This window comes from Balaenoptera acutorostrata, chromosome 7, assembly GCF_949987535.1.
Source record: "Balaenoptera acutorostrata chromosome 7, mBalAcu1.1, whole genome shotgun sequence".
Taxonomy (NCBI): Eukaryota; Metazoa; Chordata; class Mammalia; order Artiodactyla; family Balaenopteridae; genus Balaenoptera; species Balaenoptera acutorostrata.
Window position 1 is genome coordinate 103,689,602 of NC_080070.1, and position 19,370 is coordinate 103,708,971.

The 19,370-nt window shown below is 40.3% G+C and overlaps 1 protein-coding gene across 5 annotated transcripts in view; it reads right to left on the reverse strand.

The window, feature by feature from the left end:
- The window catches only part of VPS41 (VPS41 subunit of HOPS complex), a 192,071-nt gene that overhangs the window by 38,333 nt on the left and 134,368 nt on the right, over positions 1 to 19,370 (reverse strand). For 3 of the 5 annotated variants that reach the window (XR_009008869.1, XM_057550221.1, XM_057550220.1), the window contains exons 10-15: positions 19,069 to 19,135; positions 10,695 to 10,792; positions 6,360 to 6,489; positions 4,730 to 4,881; positions 3,397 to 3,453; positions 1,065 to 1,126 (exon numbers count right to left, since the gene is read on the reverse strand). Coding sequence is in view for 4 of the 5 variants with exons in the window: in XM_057550221.1 (XP_057406204.1) it covers positions 1,065 to 1,126; positions 3,397 to 3,453; positions 4,730 to 4,881; positions 6,360 to 6,489; positions 10,695 to 10,792; positions 19,069 to 19,135 (566 nt within the window). In the remaining variant the exon portion in view is untranslated. The remainder of the gene's footprint in view (positions 1 to 1,064; positions 1,127 to 3,396; positions 3,454 to 4,729; positions 4,882 to 6,359; positions 6,490 to 10,694; positions 10,793 to 19,068; positions 19,136 to 19,370) is intronic. The other 2 variants (XM_007187746.2, XM_007187745.2) reach the window with 1 other exon arrangement.

Consider the following 19,370-nt stretch of genomic DNA (forward strand, 5'->3'; position numbering starts at 1 on the left):
CCCGAAAGTGTCAATGAAACCACTGTTTCTGTGGCTTTAAATAGTGGACTACAAAATCAGACTTCAGAAAATTAGAATCCTACTTCAGTATATAATTCAGAAAAATGTTTATGTGTGAATACAACTTTAATTTACACATCAAAGAAACACATTTCCCTAAATCAGGGGACAAAAAGTGGCCCTGAAGACTATGTTTCCGGGCAGCCCCGCAGTCCTGCAGATGGCGCTGCGCAGCTCGAGGGGGAACTGCCCACACAGACCCACGCGACCACTATAAACCATTTAGGTTCTTGTCCTGCAAACCAGGAGCCTGGGGCCTGATCATTTCCATTTACTGCCACCCTCCTGTTGGGAGACGTTCTCCTTGAACTGTGAGCAGAGGCAATGGCCGCTTTTATCCTGGACGGTCTCTTCTGGGATGATTGTAGCGTGAGCAGCCCTGGAGGTGAGAGGACACAGCCTGTCTCTCCCTCTGGAGCACAGGGCAGGTTTGTTCACTGCCCAGTAAAATAAAAATAACATCTTCCTCTGGAGCCAAGGGCAGGCAGGCTTACTGCCCATTATAAAAGAATCAGACACCCGAAGCCCAGGGTCCCTCTCCTGTAACACAACCTGCTGCCTGGGCAGGGTCACCTGGGCCTCTCTGCCTCATGCTGCGGGATCTGGAGAAAGTGCTGGTACTCTGGCCATGACTACTGCTGAGGTAGACACGGTCCTGTGTCTCTGACCCCGGAGTATCAGGTCTTTTGCCAGCGCTCATGAAACTGGCAGGCAAACTTGTCAGCTTATAAAAAGGGTAAAATATCAGACTCTTCATGGTTTCTGACACCCTTCTCATTAAACAATGAGAAAACCATTTTTCGTTTAGTGCAAATGAGATAGTAGGTGGGTACATAACATGTATCAATCCATTCTGTGGTTAAAACCACTACTATTCAAAAATAACCCGTTAGAAAGATGTAAAAAAAAAAAGTCTGTCAACTGTAGAGAATGACTTATTCCTATTGCTAACATGGCTCAATTCTATTTATATTAACAAATAATTGTGAAAACATCTTGATTACCGTGCCGCTATGTCGTACTCTCCTTTCTCCACCAGGTGGTTTATATATGCCAAGCCGATGTCCTAGGGGAAATGAAATGAAGGAATTTCATACTTAACTGGAACACATGGAAAGTTGGGTCTCCGTTCCTGAGTGGGCCTGCTGACTGAACCTGTTCAAACATCTCAGTTTGCTTTACGTAATTATGTTCATTTCTTTCTTGAGCATATTTAAATATACTTGTATTCTCACAAAGTTTAGAGTTTACAATTTTAAAAAATGTTACTACTTTAGAGGCTCCTAACCTGCCCTCTTCTAAAAAATTTCCTACAAAGAAATCTCTGATAAGAGAAACATGACCCAACAATTTCATGTTGTCACTGGATATAAAATTGGTTCTTGTGCTTTCATCCCTAAAAACGTGAGCTGCCTCTATACCAAGTCTGAGGAAATGCTGTAAGAAAAATGAAATGACAGATCATTTGAAAGGGAAATATTTAAATTTAACATCAAAGTGAAAATGAGCTCAGAAAACCAGGTCATTCAAACCCACGAGTTTACAGATGAGGAGACTGGAGCTCAAAGCACTGAACCGACTGGCTTCACAGGATTCTCACTCCTTCACTTATTCTACCTTAGAGTCCTGAAAGGATATGAGGTGGCCTGTGCCACCAGAGATGGGGCACCTCTTGCTTGATCTCCTCATGACTCTTATGAAAGATCAGATCCACCTAAAAGCATTTGCATGAGAAGCTTGAACTCAATGTATGTAACAAAACTTGGATTTTAAGTTCTACTTCATGCACAAAAAATTTTTTGTGGAGCTTCTTCCTGGATGGCAGAAATGGCAGGAGCCCATTTCTCTCTCTGCCTGCCTTATCCTAGGAGAAAAATGTCCAGGCGTGATTAATGTAAAGGACATGCCCATTTCAAGAGTGAAGGGAAATACCCAAAGTTCTCAGTTTATTAAACTTTCACTTTAATGACTACTGTGTAGGAAATCGTATTTCAAATCTGTTGGAACTACGGAGTGAAGAAAAGGTGCTTAACTTTATTTCTCTGAAAATAGATCACATATCACAGTATCTACCGTGAGTCTACAGGTTCAGAGAAGAGATGCCTCTTTTGCAGAGTCCATTTCTCTAACCTTTCTCCCCACGTCCATGCTCTCTCCCAATTCATCCTCTGTCTCTGTGCTCCTTTAACCTCAACCTGATTTTCTCTCTTTTCCCTTAAGCATAAGCACGTTAAATGTCTTACACGAAATACCCACCATCACCCAAAACCTCCCCATGATGTCATAGCCCCCAGCCATAGTCTTGACTCTTTTCCACTTCGAGGCTAGCCTTAGTCTATATTCAACTCAACTTCATCATCTCCTATTCACTTTCACTCCACCAAGCATGTTGAGAATAAATAATATATACAGAAAATGCACTTGTCACTTTCATATTACCAAACCCAATTTACAACTGACTAAGCTAAGCTTGTCTTACTTTTGACCTGCTTACTTCAACTATACTCTTCTACTGGCTGGAATACTCCATTTCTAGGTAATCCTTGCTTATTCTCTACAATTTTGAATGAATAAAACAACATAAGATGCTCTTGTTCTCTCTCTACCTTTTAGTTCCTGAACTATTTTGCTTGTATACTCTTTGGGAATTAGGCTTTTTGGGGAAGTTTTAAAGAGAAGTTTAAGGTGGGGAAAGTGTAGGCGGAAGGACTTTGCACTGGAACCCAAATAGCCATAAATAACTAAGTTTCCAGTTTTCAACTGTAAACTAGGGTCTTGGGCTAGATGATCTCTAAGGACCCTTCACACTCAGAGGATAACATTTCTGCTTTCCATCTGCACATTCATTTTCACAGTTAGCAAAGAAATGGGCTTTCACTCACAATATTTTTCCCAAGTCCAAAATGTAATAAAAATATATTTGATGTCCTAGATTAGTCACCATAACAAAATAAATTGAGCCTGTTCTTACAAAGACACTGAAGCAGTCTAGTTTTATGAAACTACTCTTTTGATAAATTTCATGATAATGTGATTTTACCTGTGATTTAAAGAAACTTCCCCATGCATAACTGGAAAGCTTTGTATTTAAAGTGTATTTATAAATCCAGTTTCCAAATTACCTAAAACTACCTCCTAGCAGTTGTTCAAGTTTCTTGTTTACAAGCAGAAACTGATTCAATAAAATGAACTATTTTGACCTCACAAGTTAGGGAATTCGTTTGAAATAACTTCTCAAAAGGCAGCAAGAATCCGTTCTTTTCAAATTACTTTCAGCCTCATTATAACTTATTGAAAGGTAAAGTTATGTTTCAAATAGTAAAATTACATACTTACCAGAATCTTATGTCTTTTAATGTTCTTTTGGCTAATTTCAGCTGCCATCAGAGCTTCCTGTATTTACATAAGCATGATAAAAGCAGTCGAAAAGGAGGAAGGGAAAAGGGGAGAGAGTGGGAGAGAGAGACATTGAGGTCATAAACACTATATTTATTATGTTTTAAAGTTCTGGGCTACATAAATAAGCTCCATTTTCCCATGGCTTTTGCTTCAAGCACAGAAATTTTTAATGTTATGGTTGAGTGAACCTCACTGAATTCAAACTCAAACAAAAGCAGTCAACCAAAATGAAGACTTCTCTTATTTCCATTTGAATTCATTTCCACATTAGGACACTGGAATCACATTTCATACGCAACTCAAAATACAACAAAATCTCTTATGTTCAAACAAAAAAATCTGTCATTCTAAATCTGTATGACATATATTAATCAAGGCACACTTTTCCTTTATGAAGCATAAAAAGTAACCTATATGCATACATTTAGGTACAACTACACTAAGATTTTGAAAATCTCTGATTTTATTTTTATTTTGGTAAGTTTACAATGATTACTTTAACACAAATGTCTGAAACACAAAATAATTTCTTTAAGAAGCTGCTGGATCTAAAGCAATAATGGTAATAACTGGGGTATGAACTTGGTATTAATACCTGGACTCCAGAGAGTTTATAAATTTAAAATGTTTTTTTTCCAAATCCTTTCAGGTGGTTACAAACTTAAAGCACCAAATAAGTGGACCATTTTTTGTTTGTTTTTAGCTGATTAGCATATAAGACTATCCAGAGAGTTTCTCTAACTAAACCAACACAATAATACCTTTGCAGCTATTAAAACTTTAAAATGTTTTCCTTTTTTAAAAAAAGCCATGATGGGGCATTATCTACTCAAATTAGTCTGAACCAAGACTCAATGATGTGGACAACATCATTCCATCTGAACAGGTAGTTCAGACCCTCCTGAGTATAGTTTGATAGCTTTACTTTTTACACATGATATAAGCACAAAATAAATGATTTCACTAAAATATCCAAATGGATGATTCTGAAATACTAGCTTTATTTTATTTTTCTTGAAAAACCACCAAATAAACTTATCAGTAGGCTGGATCTAACCCACCCCTCCCTCCATCACCAATTCCTCCTCCATCACCAATTCCTCTTCTACTGAACAGCAAGGCCAGTCAACCTCCTTGCAGTCTTTATTCCCCCTAACTTCCGAAAAGAGTATCGGAAAGTTATTGGCCTCCTACATATTACTAGCTTAGAACATGCTAATTCACCTACATGAAAAATTTATTACAAAACCCTTTAGTCCCTCTCTGTTACCGACGTGTCAATACTTTGAAGTAAAAGCAAGACTACTTCATATTTCTTCTTTTCAAGGAGCCAGTCGATGTGGTCATCTTGGTCTCGTTCCTTGGCTACGACAACATCTCTTGGACTCACAATGTAAAAGAGTGACTCCCCTTCCGAGTATTCTAGAGATAAGAGAGCAATAACTTGGGTGACTCAACAGTAGAAACCTTGGCAGTGGTTTGGGGGGACAGGGTTAGGCTACCCAACTTACGAGCGAACAGAAAACTCTCTTACCTTTGGAATAAATGTGTTTGGCTGTGTTTGAAGGTAGGGGTGGGAGACAGGGTAGAGAATGACAGAATCTATTCCAGTGCTTTAAAAAATATTTACACGTAAAATGATTTGAATGAAAAAAGGAAAGGAAGGAGGAAGAAAGGAAGAGAGGGAAGGAGGCAGGAAATACCAAAAAAACTTGAAAAAAATAAGGTAGGCTTAAAAATTCTGTTTCATATATTAACGTTCTGACCTCAGCTGAAAGACAGTGCTCAAAATTCTCCATGTCTATTGTATATAATTTATCTACTGTATATAAACTTTATTGATGGCCATTTACAGCAGTTCTATTTTTACAGAACAATTACACCCCACAGTTGGCGATAAATGTTTCCTCCTCTTCAAGGTCAAGGCCATCTAAAGCATAAATGACAGATGCCCCAAGCCCTGGAGACATCATCTATCATTTCAGCATGTTGTGCACAATGCCGATGGTAAGGGTTTCCTGAAGAATTCAATTATAAAACCTGTTCTGAAGGGTTTCTAAGTGTGCAGCAGAGTTTGCTCTGAGCAAAAAATACCTCAACTGGATGCTTTCACTTGTGAATCACATTTGCTTTTCGCTAAGTCCGGAATAAACACTCCCATTTCTCAGCCGATCAAGGGCTTCATATAAGAAAGCTCTAACAGATATAGGATATTTCCTCATTGACCAAAATGAGAACTGAAAATATTGTCAAAACATGTCTATTATTTTTAAAGCAGGAAAGAATTTCTCAACAGCCAAAGCTGTTCTATTTTTTCATCAACGTATTTTTCAAGGATATGATGACACCAAAACACAGAGGCCCCTGGTATGACTACAAAGCAATGGTTCTCCCTTTATTTCCAAGTAGTGACTAAGTGTGTTCATGCATCCACTCAACAAATATTCGGTGAAAGCCTAGTATGTACCAGGCACTCTTTCAAGCTCTGAGCGTTCAGTCAAAGAAAGACAATTTCTCTGGCAACCCAGAGTACACCTTCTAGGGATATAAAGTTGGGAGTGATACACCAACTAGAGAACCACGCTGCTTGACATCAGTGTAAGTCAGGTGTCACATGAAATAGTTAGGACAGGAGACCAAATACAAGAACAAAGGCCACGAAGCCTCTTCACCTTGGTCCTGGCCTCATCTCTACCCCTCCCTTCTGCTGTGGGAACTCAAGCAAGTTCTACAGCATCTCTGGGCCTTGACGTCTTCATTGTCAACATAAAAGGCCTGCCCAGATAGGCTCTAAGAACCTTTCAGCACCTTCATTTAAATTCCTGGTTGTGCTACTCAAGTGGAGGGGAAAAAACATAAATAGAAGAAATAACGTGAGTCAGATCCTTGATCTCTCTCACCTAAGTGATAATCTCTACATTCATTTTCCTGAAAGCCCCTCACAGTCAGGGCATCAGAAGAGATCTCTTCACAAGTCTCAGAAAGCGGCTGGATGATATCCAGTCTGGGCCTGGCGCAGTATTCTCTTTCCTAAGGGGAAAAAGAAAGGCTCATTTGAATTACATTTCTATAAATGATACAAATTAGGGACTTCCCTGGTCGCGCAGTGGTTAAGAATCCGCCTGCCAATGCAGGGGACACGGGTTCGGTCCCTGGTCCAGGAAGATCCCACATGCCGTGGAGCAACTAAGCCCGTGCGCTACAACTACTGAGCCTGCGCTCTAGAGCCCACGAGCCACAACTACTGAGCCCGCGTGCCACAACTACTGAAGCCCGTGCTCTGCAACAAGAGAAGCCACCGCAATGAGAAGCCCACGCACCAATGAAGAGTAGCCCCTGCTCGCCGCAACTACAGAAAAGCCCGCATGCAGCAACGAAGACCCAAAGCAGCCAAAAATAAATGAATTAATTTAAAAAAGAAAAGAAAAGTAGTGCCTTGTGCAAGATCACATGGATACTAAGTGGCCAAGTGTCACAGCATATTTTTAAAAAATGATACAAATTAATTCTAGGCAGCCATAATTAAGTGCTTTGGTTTTATAAATTCGGCAGGTGTAAGCCCTTCTCACCACCTGCCGTGGATGGCCTCATAGCAGTGGTTTATTTTGACCTCTTGGATGAGATACACAGGACAGGTACCACTGTACTATGTCAGTGGTCTACCACTGCAGCCCTTTCAACTCCAAGGGACGGCTACCACATCCTTAGATAACTCTGTTACATCTTCCTCACAAATATGAGAGAGAGTGAAAATTACATTATAAACTGCTCCATGATCCAGACCACTGCCACCACTAGTCCTTTCACTGGGGATGCTGAAAAGCCAGAGACAAAGAGTTACGTCTACAGCAAAACTTGCTGAGCTGATGTAGATGTTCTGTGTCTGCACTGCCCAGCGTGGTAGACATGAGTCACGAGTGGCCATCGGACACCTGAAATGTGATGACTGTGCCTGAGAAACTGAGTTTTAAATTTTATTTCATTTTCATTAATTTAAATTTGGATAGGCACATAAGCTTAATGACTACAGTTTTGGACACTGCCGTTCTAGATCAAGATAGAAGGGGAAAAGATGTTTTATTGAGGGCCTATGACAATTTCACTAGCCTAGTAGGTGACTGTCCACAGATTCTTCTCGCTGAGTCCTTAAATCACCCTTCAGTGAGTACTGTTCTTCTTAGTATTGCAGATGAAGGAACTGAGGATCAAAAAGTTTACTGAGGTCAAAGTTATATAAGTAAACGGTGAGACTGGGACTTGTGGAAAAACTGGGACTATGGATTTGAAATCAAGTTTGTTTTACTATAAAACTCAAGCTCTTTGAGTATTCAGTACAGAGGCATGAAAGATACACTTTATTTTCCAAAGCAGCAAGACCTAAAGCAGTAAGACCTAAAGCAGTGTGGCACTGGTATAGAGAATACAGATGAAAGGAACAAAATGAAAGAAATCCAGAACTACTCCCAACTCTCCAAGGTTCCCCAGTAAAACAGTAAGCCTCGAAGATTCCTTTGATCAATTTTGTTAGGTTAATTGAGAAGCGATTACATCAGCTTTGCATCTCATATATTTAAAACAGTCCAAAAGAAAAAGCAATTATGAAAGATCCACTATTAGAGGAAAAAACCCCAGTGAATATACAGGATAATTTATCAGATCTGTGGAGAAATGACAAATATCTTGCTTTTAAAACAACAAAAAGGAAAAAACTGAAAAATTTGACTATTTAAAAAATTAACAGCTATAACAATGACAAAAAATATCAAAATTGGAATAGCAAAATAGAAAAAAAATTGAACCAAATAATGTTGAAAGAAAATCACCTTGCTAGACCCTATAAATAGCTCCTTCATATGTGTAAGAAATCCATCAGCAAGGTGATGGATGAGAAATCCAACTTATCATTATTTTACAACTTTTGTTCACTGGCCTAACAGCCCTGCTTATGCGTGAACTGCCTAGGAGCAGGAATTTGGTCTTGTTGATCGTTGATACTCCATGCTGAGCACCATTCTTTTTTTTTTTTTTTAATAACTTATTTATTTATTTTTTAAAACTTATTTATTTATTTATTTATGGCTGTGTTGGGTCTTCGTTTCTGTGCGAGGGCTTTCTCTAGTTGTGGCAAGCGGGGGCCACTCTTCATCGCGGTGCGCGGGCCTCTCACTATCGCGGCCTCTCTTGTTGCGGAGCACAGGCTCCAGACGCGCAGGCTCAGTACTTGTGGCTCACGGGCCCAGTTGCTCCGCGGCATGTGGGATCTTCCCAGACCAGGGCTCGAACCCGTGTCCCCTGCACTGGCAGGCAGATTCTCAACCACTGCGCCACCAGGGAAGCCCTGAGCACCATTCTTAACACACGTGCTTTATTAATGAATGGAAGAAAAACAAAACATTAAGGGAACAGCTTCATAAACTAGGTTCTATCAAGCAGATGAAACAGTTCACAACCACCAGAACGATGATGGGAGACTGTACAGCCACATGCAGAGAGAATGGGACGGTGCTCCTAAAATTACGGCCACACAGAAGAGCTTGTAACTATCACTGCAACTGTGTGGGAACAGGCACATATGTCAGAGGTGTAATGAGGAAAATATGCTGGGATAACATTACAACTGATATAAAAACGAATTCTGTTTACTGTTGCAGTTAAACTTTTTGATGTGAAAAAGAAAAGGGGGGCGTGGTTGGCCCCAAGCTTGCTTCTTTATTCCTTCTGCCTTAATTTGATCAGTTCTTTCTGTATTTAAGGATTTCAGGTGTCCTCTGGTGTTAGAGAAAATGAAGAGTTATATACACTGACACACACATTTTTAAAGCACCTCCAAGACCCTCACTTCTTCCTCTGAAAAAATTCCATTTTCTAATTTGCTCTTTGAGGTTGGCTTTTCTTGGTTTTTACTCCTTTCCAATACTCTCTCTTATTAACAAAGGTTTCCTTCCTTTCTTTCTTTTTTTGGTCAACTGTTTATTAGGCCTTCCCTTTGTCATTTTACTGCCTCTTTCCTTATGTCTTTCAATCACATCCTGAATGCTCCCCACATTCCTCATCAAAAAGCACTGTATTTACTCCCTCCGGAGCCAATGCTTTTCTTTATTTTCAAAAAAAAATAAATAAATAAAATAATAATAAACTGATGTCCTGCACAGGGCTAGAAGCCAGCCCTATTGATTTTAGCAGGTTTGAGTGTTCACTTAAGTCTACTGCATCCCATTGCCTAGCAACATGGGCACCCAGAGCTCCAGGTTACTATAGTGATGGCTTCCTGATGCAAGAGCTCTCTCAGAGAAATGCTGGAGAGCAGCTACCACTTCAAAACTGGGACTCCCAGGGTTTTTCTCCCCATTTTATTCCTTGCTATTTGAAAAGGAAAAAAACGAAAAAAAGAGAGAGAGAGAGGATACAGACACGGAGAACCCACTCACCGTAAAGGGCTAGACGATCAATTGCATTGCTTTTATACCACAGCATCCCAAAGAAAATCCTTTACAATAAACTCTCCTTGTTTATGCCTTGAAGCCACCCCTGGCCCCTTCCTGACAGCAACTCTGGACTCTGGGAATGGGGCCGACCTGGGCTTCAAAGAAAGACTCAGTATGCAGGCCCCTCCACTGGACCCTGTAACAGGCTTCATTCCAAAATCACGTATAATGAAATGCAGATTCTCTGCTGCTTCCTATGAGCCGTACATTTCATACCATCATTTGCAGTGATAACCGAGACTTAGCAACCATCTAATTTCAAAGCAAGAATCAAGCTACTCAGAATCACTGGGCCACTGGGAAGTAAACAAATATATCTGGACCACAGGAAATAATGGACCACCCTCTCTGTAATTCACTCTGACCACAGGGACCCCTGCTGATGCTACAGATCAACTTCATTGCTGTCATTTCTGCTAATGCACAGGGTCAGTTTAGTTTCTTGGCCTTTTGGCAAGAGGAATCCTTCATTCCTTTCGACTGAAATACCAAGAGAGATGGAAAAAAAGGGAAGGCAAAAAAAAAAAAAAAGACTCCCCTTTGCTTGGCAAAAGGAACAAAGGCAACCAATGAGTGGAGCTTCTGAAATGTAAATACATGAAGCCTGCAGGGTAATCTCTGCTGACGTGGTTTTATAGGTCAGGAAGTTCTGTTCAGACTGGAGCTGAGTCCTTTCACGGGCAACTTCATCTGGGTAAAAATGCTACAGATGAACCCACCCTGTTGTATTTGGGGCGAAAACAAAATTACCGTTTTTTCGGAAACCTCCTTTACATAGGAAAGTACAACAAGCTGGTCACAGAGAGGTGCCAGTCCACTGGTGTAGAATTCAGTTTCAAACTGAGACACTGCAAACAAGAGGGAGAGAAGATTCACCGTTAGCAGCAAAAAGCAGCACACAAAGGAAAGGACACGTCGACTACGAAAACGCAGGATGGACTCATTTTAGAAATCTAACAAAAAGGGGGCAGAGATAAACATACTTCCTGCACAATAATCAGTAGCCCAAAAGAATATCTGGGAACTTAACACTTGAAAATTTCTCTTACAAATACAAAGCAAACTCGACAATAACAGCAGCATGAATGGTGAAGAGTGACGCTATCTAGTTAGTTTAAAAATGACAGAGTTAAATCCCACGAAGACACTTTGAAATCCATAAAACCCAAGGTAAACGGTTATCGGTAACAGTAATTTTAAATTTTAAAAAATTAAATATTTTAAATAATTTAGAAATATTACTAATGACAAAAATACTTTTTAAATAATTTAAACATAAAGTTCAATCTTTCACAATTAGGGCATTACAGTGGTATGATGGTCACAAGAAATGCTATTTGTAATTATAAAACTATTACTCCTTTTTTAGCATTTAATAAACATTATATCCAGACTTAAAAGAAAAAAAAGTGTAGATACACATTACATTATGATGAAACTCCATTAATTCTTCAGTGAAATAAAGGTCAGAGAAAATAAGAAATTTCTCTTTCCTTTTAAAAGATAGTCATTAAAACGTAGAAGAAGTTCTGTTTCTTTTATTGCATCACCTAAGAGGTATATAGATTTAATTATAATGGACCTCAAAGATCTTATAGAAGGCTCAATGGTAGAAGTACAAATATTGCTACAGTATGATTCTAATGACTAGCTGTTGTAATATTTATAATAAATGACTGTTGTTTTAAGCAACTAAGTTTTGGGATGGTTTGTTATGCAGCAAAGCCAACTGATACAATATTAGTGCCAGGAAAAGACTCTTCCAGGAATCATACATGGCACTTACAGATTCATTTGAGAGTAAACTCTCATTTGAACCCACCACTTTTTCTAAGTTTCTTGATTCAGTTCTTCTCCACAGTTCTGTGGTATTAGCTTCAGGTTTAGTTAACTTTTATGATAAAATGACCATCTTTTCCAAAGCAGGGGAAGTCAGTGTAGCATACTGGAAACAATACTGAATGGGAAGTTAGGAAATCTGGGTTATAACTGCAATTACACTGAACTTGGATAATTCATTTTAATTTCTGTGGGTATGACTTTTCCCATGTATAAATAAAGGTATCAGAATAGAAATAAAACCCATAACACATAAACTGAGGGGGTACTGAATTTTTCTTCTTCCTCCTCTCCATCCTCCTCGTAAATCACTTAGTGTTACTTGACTCTGCTGATCTTTAATGCCTGCTCCTTACTTGTTTTCAAAATTTTATTTTCACACCAAAATGAGACTGAGGATAATCAAAAAAACACTAAGTAGTTAATAACATAAATATTAAAAAGGATAACATTTCTTAAGCTTTGTCCCGGGTGGGATCGCATAGGTGGTCAGGGTGCCCTGGACAGAGCCCATACAATGGGAGTCCAAATGGTGCCAACTCTGCCACAAAGACTTGTTTTCTCACCCGCTGAACCTGAACTGAATATTCTTATCCAGGCACTTGAAAATAATTTTTGGTAAAGTGGTGATGTGATCAATATTCTCATGAAGCACATGCGTAGAGAACTTCCCACAACCATGTGTTCAGAGACGAGCACATGCAGCGTGTAGCCAGGCACAGAAGGTTCTGGAGAAGCTTCCCCAGTGCTGCCTATGAATGTAGGGGGTGGGCAGCGGGGAGGGGGGAGAGACGGGAGGGTTGGAATGTGCAGATGCTATTGAACAGTGTGGGCCACACATGACCTACTGATCAAAGAGGTGATAGTTTCACATTCATGAAGACATACACGCCTGTTAACAGGAGGTTTTGGAGGCCAGCACTCCTGAGGTTGCATAAACTCTTTGGTAGAGATGGATTTGTGTTTTTTTTTACTAAATCGCATTCCATCGTTGAAATGCTACGCATACAGCAACTTGGGTGAAGAGCAATCAAAGATGCTACAGAGACTGTTTCATGGGAATCACATGGAGCCTTTGATGGGCTTGTCTGCCATAGGCACCCGAGGGAGAGCATCATCTAAGAAATGATGGGTGAACGAGGTATTCTCCCCATTTGAGACGCCAAAGGGGCTGCCTAGGCTCACTGACAAGGAGCATCACACAGTATCCCTCCTAAAGGTAACCAAATCCACATCAAGGCTTTGGTTTATATGAATGAGCCATAAGATACAGAACAGAGAAACTAGAAAACAATTCTACCCATATCTTTCCTCCTCTACATCCTGATTTCTGTCCTCAAGAGCTTGCATTAATAACACAGAAAACTTCCCGTTCTTTAATTAAGAACATAATAGACTGTTGGTGGGAATGTAAATTGATACAGCCACTATGGAGAACAGTATGGAGGTTCCTTAAAAAACTAAAAATAGAACTACCATACGACCCAGCAATCCCACTACTGGGCATATACCCTGAGAAAACCATAATTCAAAAAGAGTCATGTACCAAAATGTTCATTGCAGCTCTATTTACAATAGCCAGGACATGGAAGCAACCTAAGTGTCCATCGACAGATGAATGGATAAAGAAGATGTGGCACATATATACAATGGAATATTACTCAGCCATAAAAAGAAATGAAATGGAGGTATTTGTAGTGAGGTGGATGGAGTTAGAGTCTGTCATACAGAGTGAAGTAAGTCAGAAAGAGAAAAACAAATACAGTATGCTAACGCATATATATGGAATCTAAGGGAAAAAAAAAGGTCATGAAGAACCTAGTGGCAAGACGGGAATAAAGACACAGACCTACTAGAGAATGGACTTGAGGATATGGGGAGGGGGAGGGGTAAGCTGTGACAGGGTGAGAGAGTGGCAGGGACATGTATACACTACCAAATGTAAAATAGATACACAAATGGACAAATGGACATATATACACTACCAAATGTAAAATAGGTTGTAAAGGCTGGGGGGAGGGGGAAAAAGAAAGTTGCTAATCAATGGGCACAAAGTGTACTGTACGTACACTTAAAATTTTGTTAAGAGGGTAGATCTCATGTGAAGTGTCCTTACCACAATAAAATAAAATTTAAAAATAAACACATACATACATACACACATTCAGAGACCTAACCACCCACCCCAACAAAAAAATCCAAAACTACCTTGATGCATCAACTAAACTTAAGCCAAACACTAAGAAAGAGCACACAAAAGGGCTGAAAGAATCACATCACCGTCTGGATTTGACTTCCTTTCCTTAGAAACAATTTTGATAGCCATCCAAGGCAACTAGGTTCTAGAGATTCCCTAAGCATTTGGAGGAGAAACGATGAAGGGCTGTCAGTCCCAGAATACAACAAGGGGAAATAAAATTTCTATTTTTCTAAAGGAGATACTTCACTTGAACCAAAATAAAAAAACAAATCTACTGCATGTCCATTTCATCTGGCTGTTTGAAGAAGAGGGGAGCAGACAACATCACTGCATATTTAAAGGGTCTTTAGAGAATTTCTGCCCCATGGTTGGTACCTGAGTGCCTGGAGCAAGCTGCTTTTCTTCTCATCAGTTACTTGGGCTGCAAATGAGGGCTTGGGGTTAGGCGGAGGGCGTGCATGGACGAACGCATGGCACAGTGGTGGGGAGCAACAGCTCTGAAACTAGGCTTATCTGTGTTCAAACGCTGCCTTCTTTGCTTCTGAATGTCCTCCTCTTGAGCAGGTTACTTGAGCCCTCTGAACCTCAGCTTCTTCACCTATAAAATGGGATAGCAGCCCTACCCACTGGGACCATTGCGAAGATTAAACAGAATTCTGTTTGTAATGTAGTTAAGCATGTGGCTGGTGGTAGTTGTTATAAAATGAACAAAATATACTTCTTACTTCAGGTGCTTCCGATTTCTTACCGCTACTTATGGTAGAGAAAATTTATTAACTCCACTTCCAACAAGTATTTGAGTCTCCAGCACTGAGTGACAAATGGATGGAGGAACAGACGCGTCATAAAACAAGTATAATAAAATCTTAACTGTGGAATCAAGGAGGCGAGTAAATAGATCCAGTAAAATTCTTTAGTTTTTTGTAGGTTTGATAATTTTCATAAAAAATGTTGGGGAAAAAATTCAATGCAGAACAAAAGAATTAATAGATTAGAGAGAACCAAACTGAATTCTAACAGAACAGAAAACCATACAGAGCTAGATCCTTAAGGACACCTTGAACTGTCCTGATTTCTACTGAGACTTAGACATGGAGGTGAACCTTGTCCCTCACATGCACGGGAGAACTGTCCCACTGCTGGAACCTGTGTGTCTGGGTCAGAATGCTAACAGGTGGATAAAGATACTTAGATCTAAGAAAGGCATTAATTTCACAGCTCTCTTCCACCATGCAAAAAGGCCTTCAATTTCCAAGTCAATCAAGAGGCTGAAAATAGAACAATGTACTAAATAGAGCCACAGCATATAATAAACTGACAATACGGACCCCGCTTAATTAAAGTGAAAAAGATGTCCCTTATTTCCTTCTCCTTCTCTTTCCTCCTGGCTTCTCTCTGTCATTTTATGTAGATTCCCATGTAGCTTATCTCTTGATTATTATTATTTTTTTGAAATAGACTTCCATATGAAATCAAGACTAGGGAGTCAATCATTAATTCCTTGCATGTAAGTTATCTGCCCCTGGCAGTAGATGCCCCCAAAATGACACACCAATATTGGCTTCATTTCCCAACGACATAGTATCAACTCCCAACTACCATTCCATTAAGACCAGGGACGACTTTGGTAAAAAGTGCCAGAGAGTTAGGGAGTCCTGTGACAGTAAGAGACCCACGTTAAGTTACAGTAAGTACAGCAGGCATGGACCACAACCTACTTTTAAAACTGTAATTTGGAAGAAGAAATGACATCCCCCAAACCTTATGTAACCTTATGTCTTCATGGATTAGAGATTGGCCAGTAAGCTTCATCTTTATTATCATTATTAGCTTTCATTTACAAGAATATCTTATTGAGAGGAATAACTTTTGCATTGTTTTCGAGATTCTGACTTATAAGGAAGAGTTATAAACATCTGGCTTCTAAGAAATGTAATGTACAGCCACAGATATTTCTTTCATCTCAATGTCACTTTCACCTCATTTACTAAAGAACAGTGGCTTACACTGTCATAGAGCAAATTGTAATCCAGACCTCCTAATATTTCTCTTTTCCTTTATTCTAGTCAAGGACTCTTATCTAAACCACTTTGCCTCCTGCTGTGGAAATGGTTTATATTCTTAAAGGTTTGCTCTCAAGAGGGGAAAAAATGGTACTTAACCATTAACCATAGTAGTAAAATGTCCGTAATATGATATTGTTAGTACCCACACACGGTCTATTTCACGGAAATTGTAGTACAGACAAAACACACTTTAATAATGTGATCCCAGGGCTCTAGGGCCACCGCTGGGCCGGCTGTTAGCAGTCACGGAGCTGGGATGGAAGTCTGCACGGTGATAATAACCACCGTGATTCAGTGAACACGTACTGTGTGCCAAGGACAGCGTTACAGGCCTCAGAATCACGTCTAATTCCCCCAACTATCTGAGGCAGTAGGTCTTCTCTCCATTTTACTTTTTAAATTTTTATTTTTAAAAAATTTTTTGGCCACACTGAATGGTGTGTGGGAACTTAGTTCCCTGACCCGGGATCGAACCCACACCCCCTGCAATGGAAGCGCAGAGTCTGAACCGCTGGACGGCCAGGGAAGTCCCTCACCTCCATTTTACAGGTGAGGAAAGTCTGGCTTAGGGAGATAAAGCAACCTTATCAAGATCAGACAGGCATTTGGAGAACTGCCTGGCCTTCCTGCTGGGTTGTTCTGCAGGGTTAGATTCTATCCATTTTAATGCCACAGCAGTAAGACCTTGGACAGGTTGTTTACCACCCTGAGCCTCCGCTTTCTTCATCTATAGAATAAGAAGCCTACTACTCGCCCTTCAAAGGGCTGCTGTGACAGTGAACTAAAGCAGGTAATGCACATAGCACAATGCCCCGTACCTAGTATGCGAGCAATAAACACCAACTAAGGAGAGAAGATGATATTGCTGCATTTTTATGCCTTCCCGGCAATTTTTACATCCTAAAGTTCCCAGAGTTCTGGTCTTTTTTTAAACTCATCTGTATTTAAAATATTCTAATACTTATCTCTCAGGACAGTATGCACTGAGATGTTCAGGTTTTATTCTGGTAGGCAGGGGAGGGGCAGAAAATAGAGAGGTACTGAAATAATTATCTTTATCTTCTAGTTCTCAGTCTTATCTAGTTCCTCAGTATCATTATATTCTGTATTTACCTATTTTGTCCAGACCCTGAGAAATCTGAACTATGAATTTATGTATTTATCCTTCTAAGGCAAAACAAACAAAAGAACAGCAAAACTATTAAAACCCTACCACCAACTTCCGACTTCAAGTATAAAACATCCCAGATTTAAATGCTACAACCATATTTGCCTGGTGGGTACATCTTTCTCTGTTTATGAAAGTACAGTCATGGGGCTTCCCTGGTGGCGCTGTGGTTAAGAATCAGCCTGCCAATGCAGCGGACACAGGTTCGAGCCCTGGTCCAGGAAGATCCCACATGCTGCAGAGCAACTAAGCCCGTGAGCCACAACTACTGAGCCCATGTGCCGCAACTACTGAAGCCTGCGCGTCTGGAGCCTGTGCTCCGCAACAAGAGAAGCCACCGCAATGAGAAGCCCGCGCACCGCAACGAAGAGTAGGCCCCGTTCGCCGTAACTAGAGAAAGCCCGCGTGCAGAAATGGAGACCCAACCCAGCCATAAATAAATAAAAAAATAAAGATTAATTTAAAAAAAAAAAAAGGTACGGTCATGTGCAAATGATTTATCTCAGCTGCATCCTGTTACAACAACCCATCAAATGTGTATTCCCCATCCACCATCCAAATGGGTAAATAGACTGTTCAGCTGACATATTACATGGTACACCTTCTCTGCCACAAAACTGTCTCCTACTGCTCGGCTCTAAATAATACAAAAAGAGCTTTTACTCTGCTTAACTGACAAAAGTCAGTCAATTCTCACCCTTTCTGTTTGAGTAACTTTGGCACTAGGTCCTGAAACTAAGTTATAAAAGTAGTGGCGTAGCCTCCTTGGCATACTTTTCCTGAATAGTTGTTTCCAGAGTCACTGATTCATTCAACCCAATATTATTTAGCACCTACTATGTGCCAGGTATGGTGCCAGGTCCCTGAGATACAAACACTGAGCAAAAACAAGGAGGTTATAGGCTGGTGGAAGAGACAGAAATGCACTGAATAATCACACGATCACTGCAACTCAAACAAGGGCTGGAAAGGGACATGCTACATGCCTATCATGGGGGGATTTGACCTGCTTAGGGAGGACCAGTGGGCCTTCCCACAAAAGCAACACTTGAGCTGAGGTATGATTAAAGATGATAAGGGGTCCATGAAGTAAAAAGAGGCAAGAAGAGCATTCTAGAGAGATGGGAAGCAGCAGCACGGGTAGATGGAAAAAGGCCAGTGTGACTGGAGCACAGAGACCAAGGAGAAGCTTGTTATGACCTGAAGCTAGAAAGGCAGGTGACGGCCAACGCAGATCCCCATGGTCTAGTTAAGGAGTCTCATCTTTATCCTGAGAACAATGGGAAGGGACTGAAGGGTCGTGACACCAACTGATTTGTATTTTGACTGCAGTGCGGGGGACTAGAGTACAGTAATTCACAGTGGAAAGAGAGGAACCAGTTAGGAGGCTGCTGCAGTGATCCAGATAAGACTATGGCAGTTTGGACCAGACCAGTGATGAGGGAAATAAATATTTAGAAGGCACACGTTGACAATTCCAAGTGTGAGTACTGTATTATGAGCTGTGCACGCATGCTTGGAATTTTGACAAACAACCTGTGAGACAGGTATTCTTTTCTGTATTTTATAGATGAAAATGACGGAGGCACGTAGAAATTTGTCCGAAGTCCAGGTGGTAAATAACAGAACCCAAACCCATGGTTATTCAACTTCAAAGCCAACTACAATATTATTGTGTAAAAATTAGAAATAGAGTTAGAATAAAGGGTCTCTACAGCCAAATTTCAAAACTTAGAAGTTTCTTGCTCTATTTCATCAAGGTACCAATGATGAGCCCTGAAGAACACGGCCTTAGGACTCCCCTTCATAACATGGATTCTCTTCTGAAGGTTTACACCACAGAAGGCATACCTATTTCAACGTATCGGCTCGGCAAGTCCCTCATTTCACTGGCATGCCGTTCCTTCACCGAGCATATCTAGAAAAGAAATTCACAGGTTATTTTATTCATCTGATAGAAAACTCTTCATCACACGTCATTCACTATATGGTACTTTTGCTAAATTAGCCGTGTAGCACTGAAGATGGAATGCACACAACCTACCCTGTGACTTAAGCGATAGAAATTAACTTCAATGACATATAGCCACCATTACTTATATTCTCCGACGCTATTCTTCAATAAAGTTTTATTCGAGGACAAAGAAAGGAAG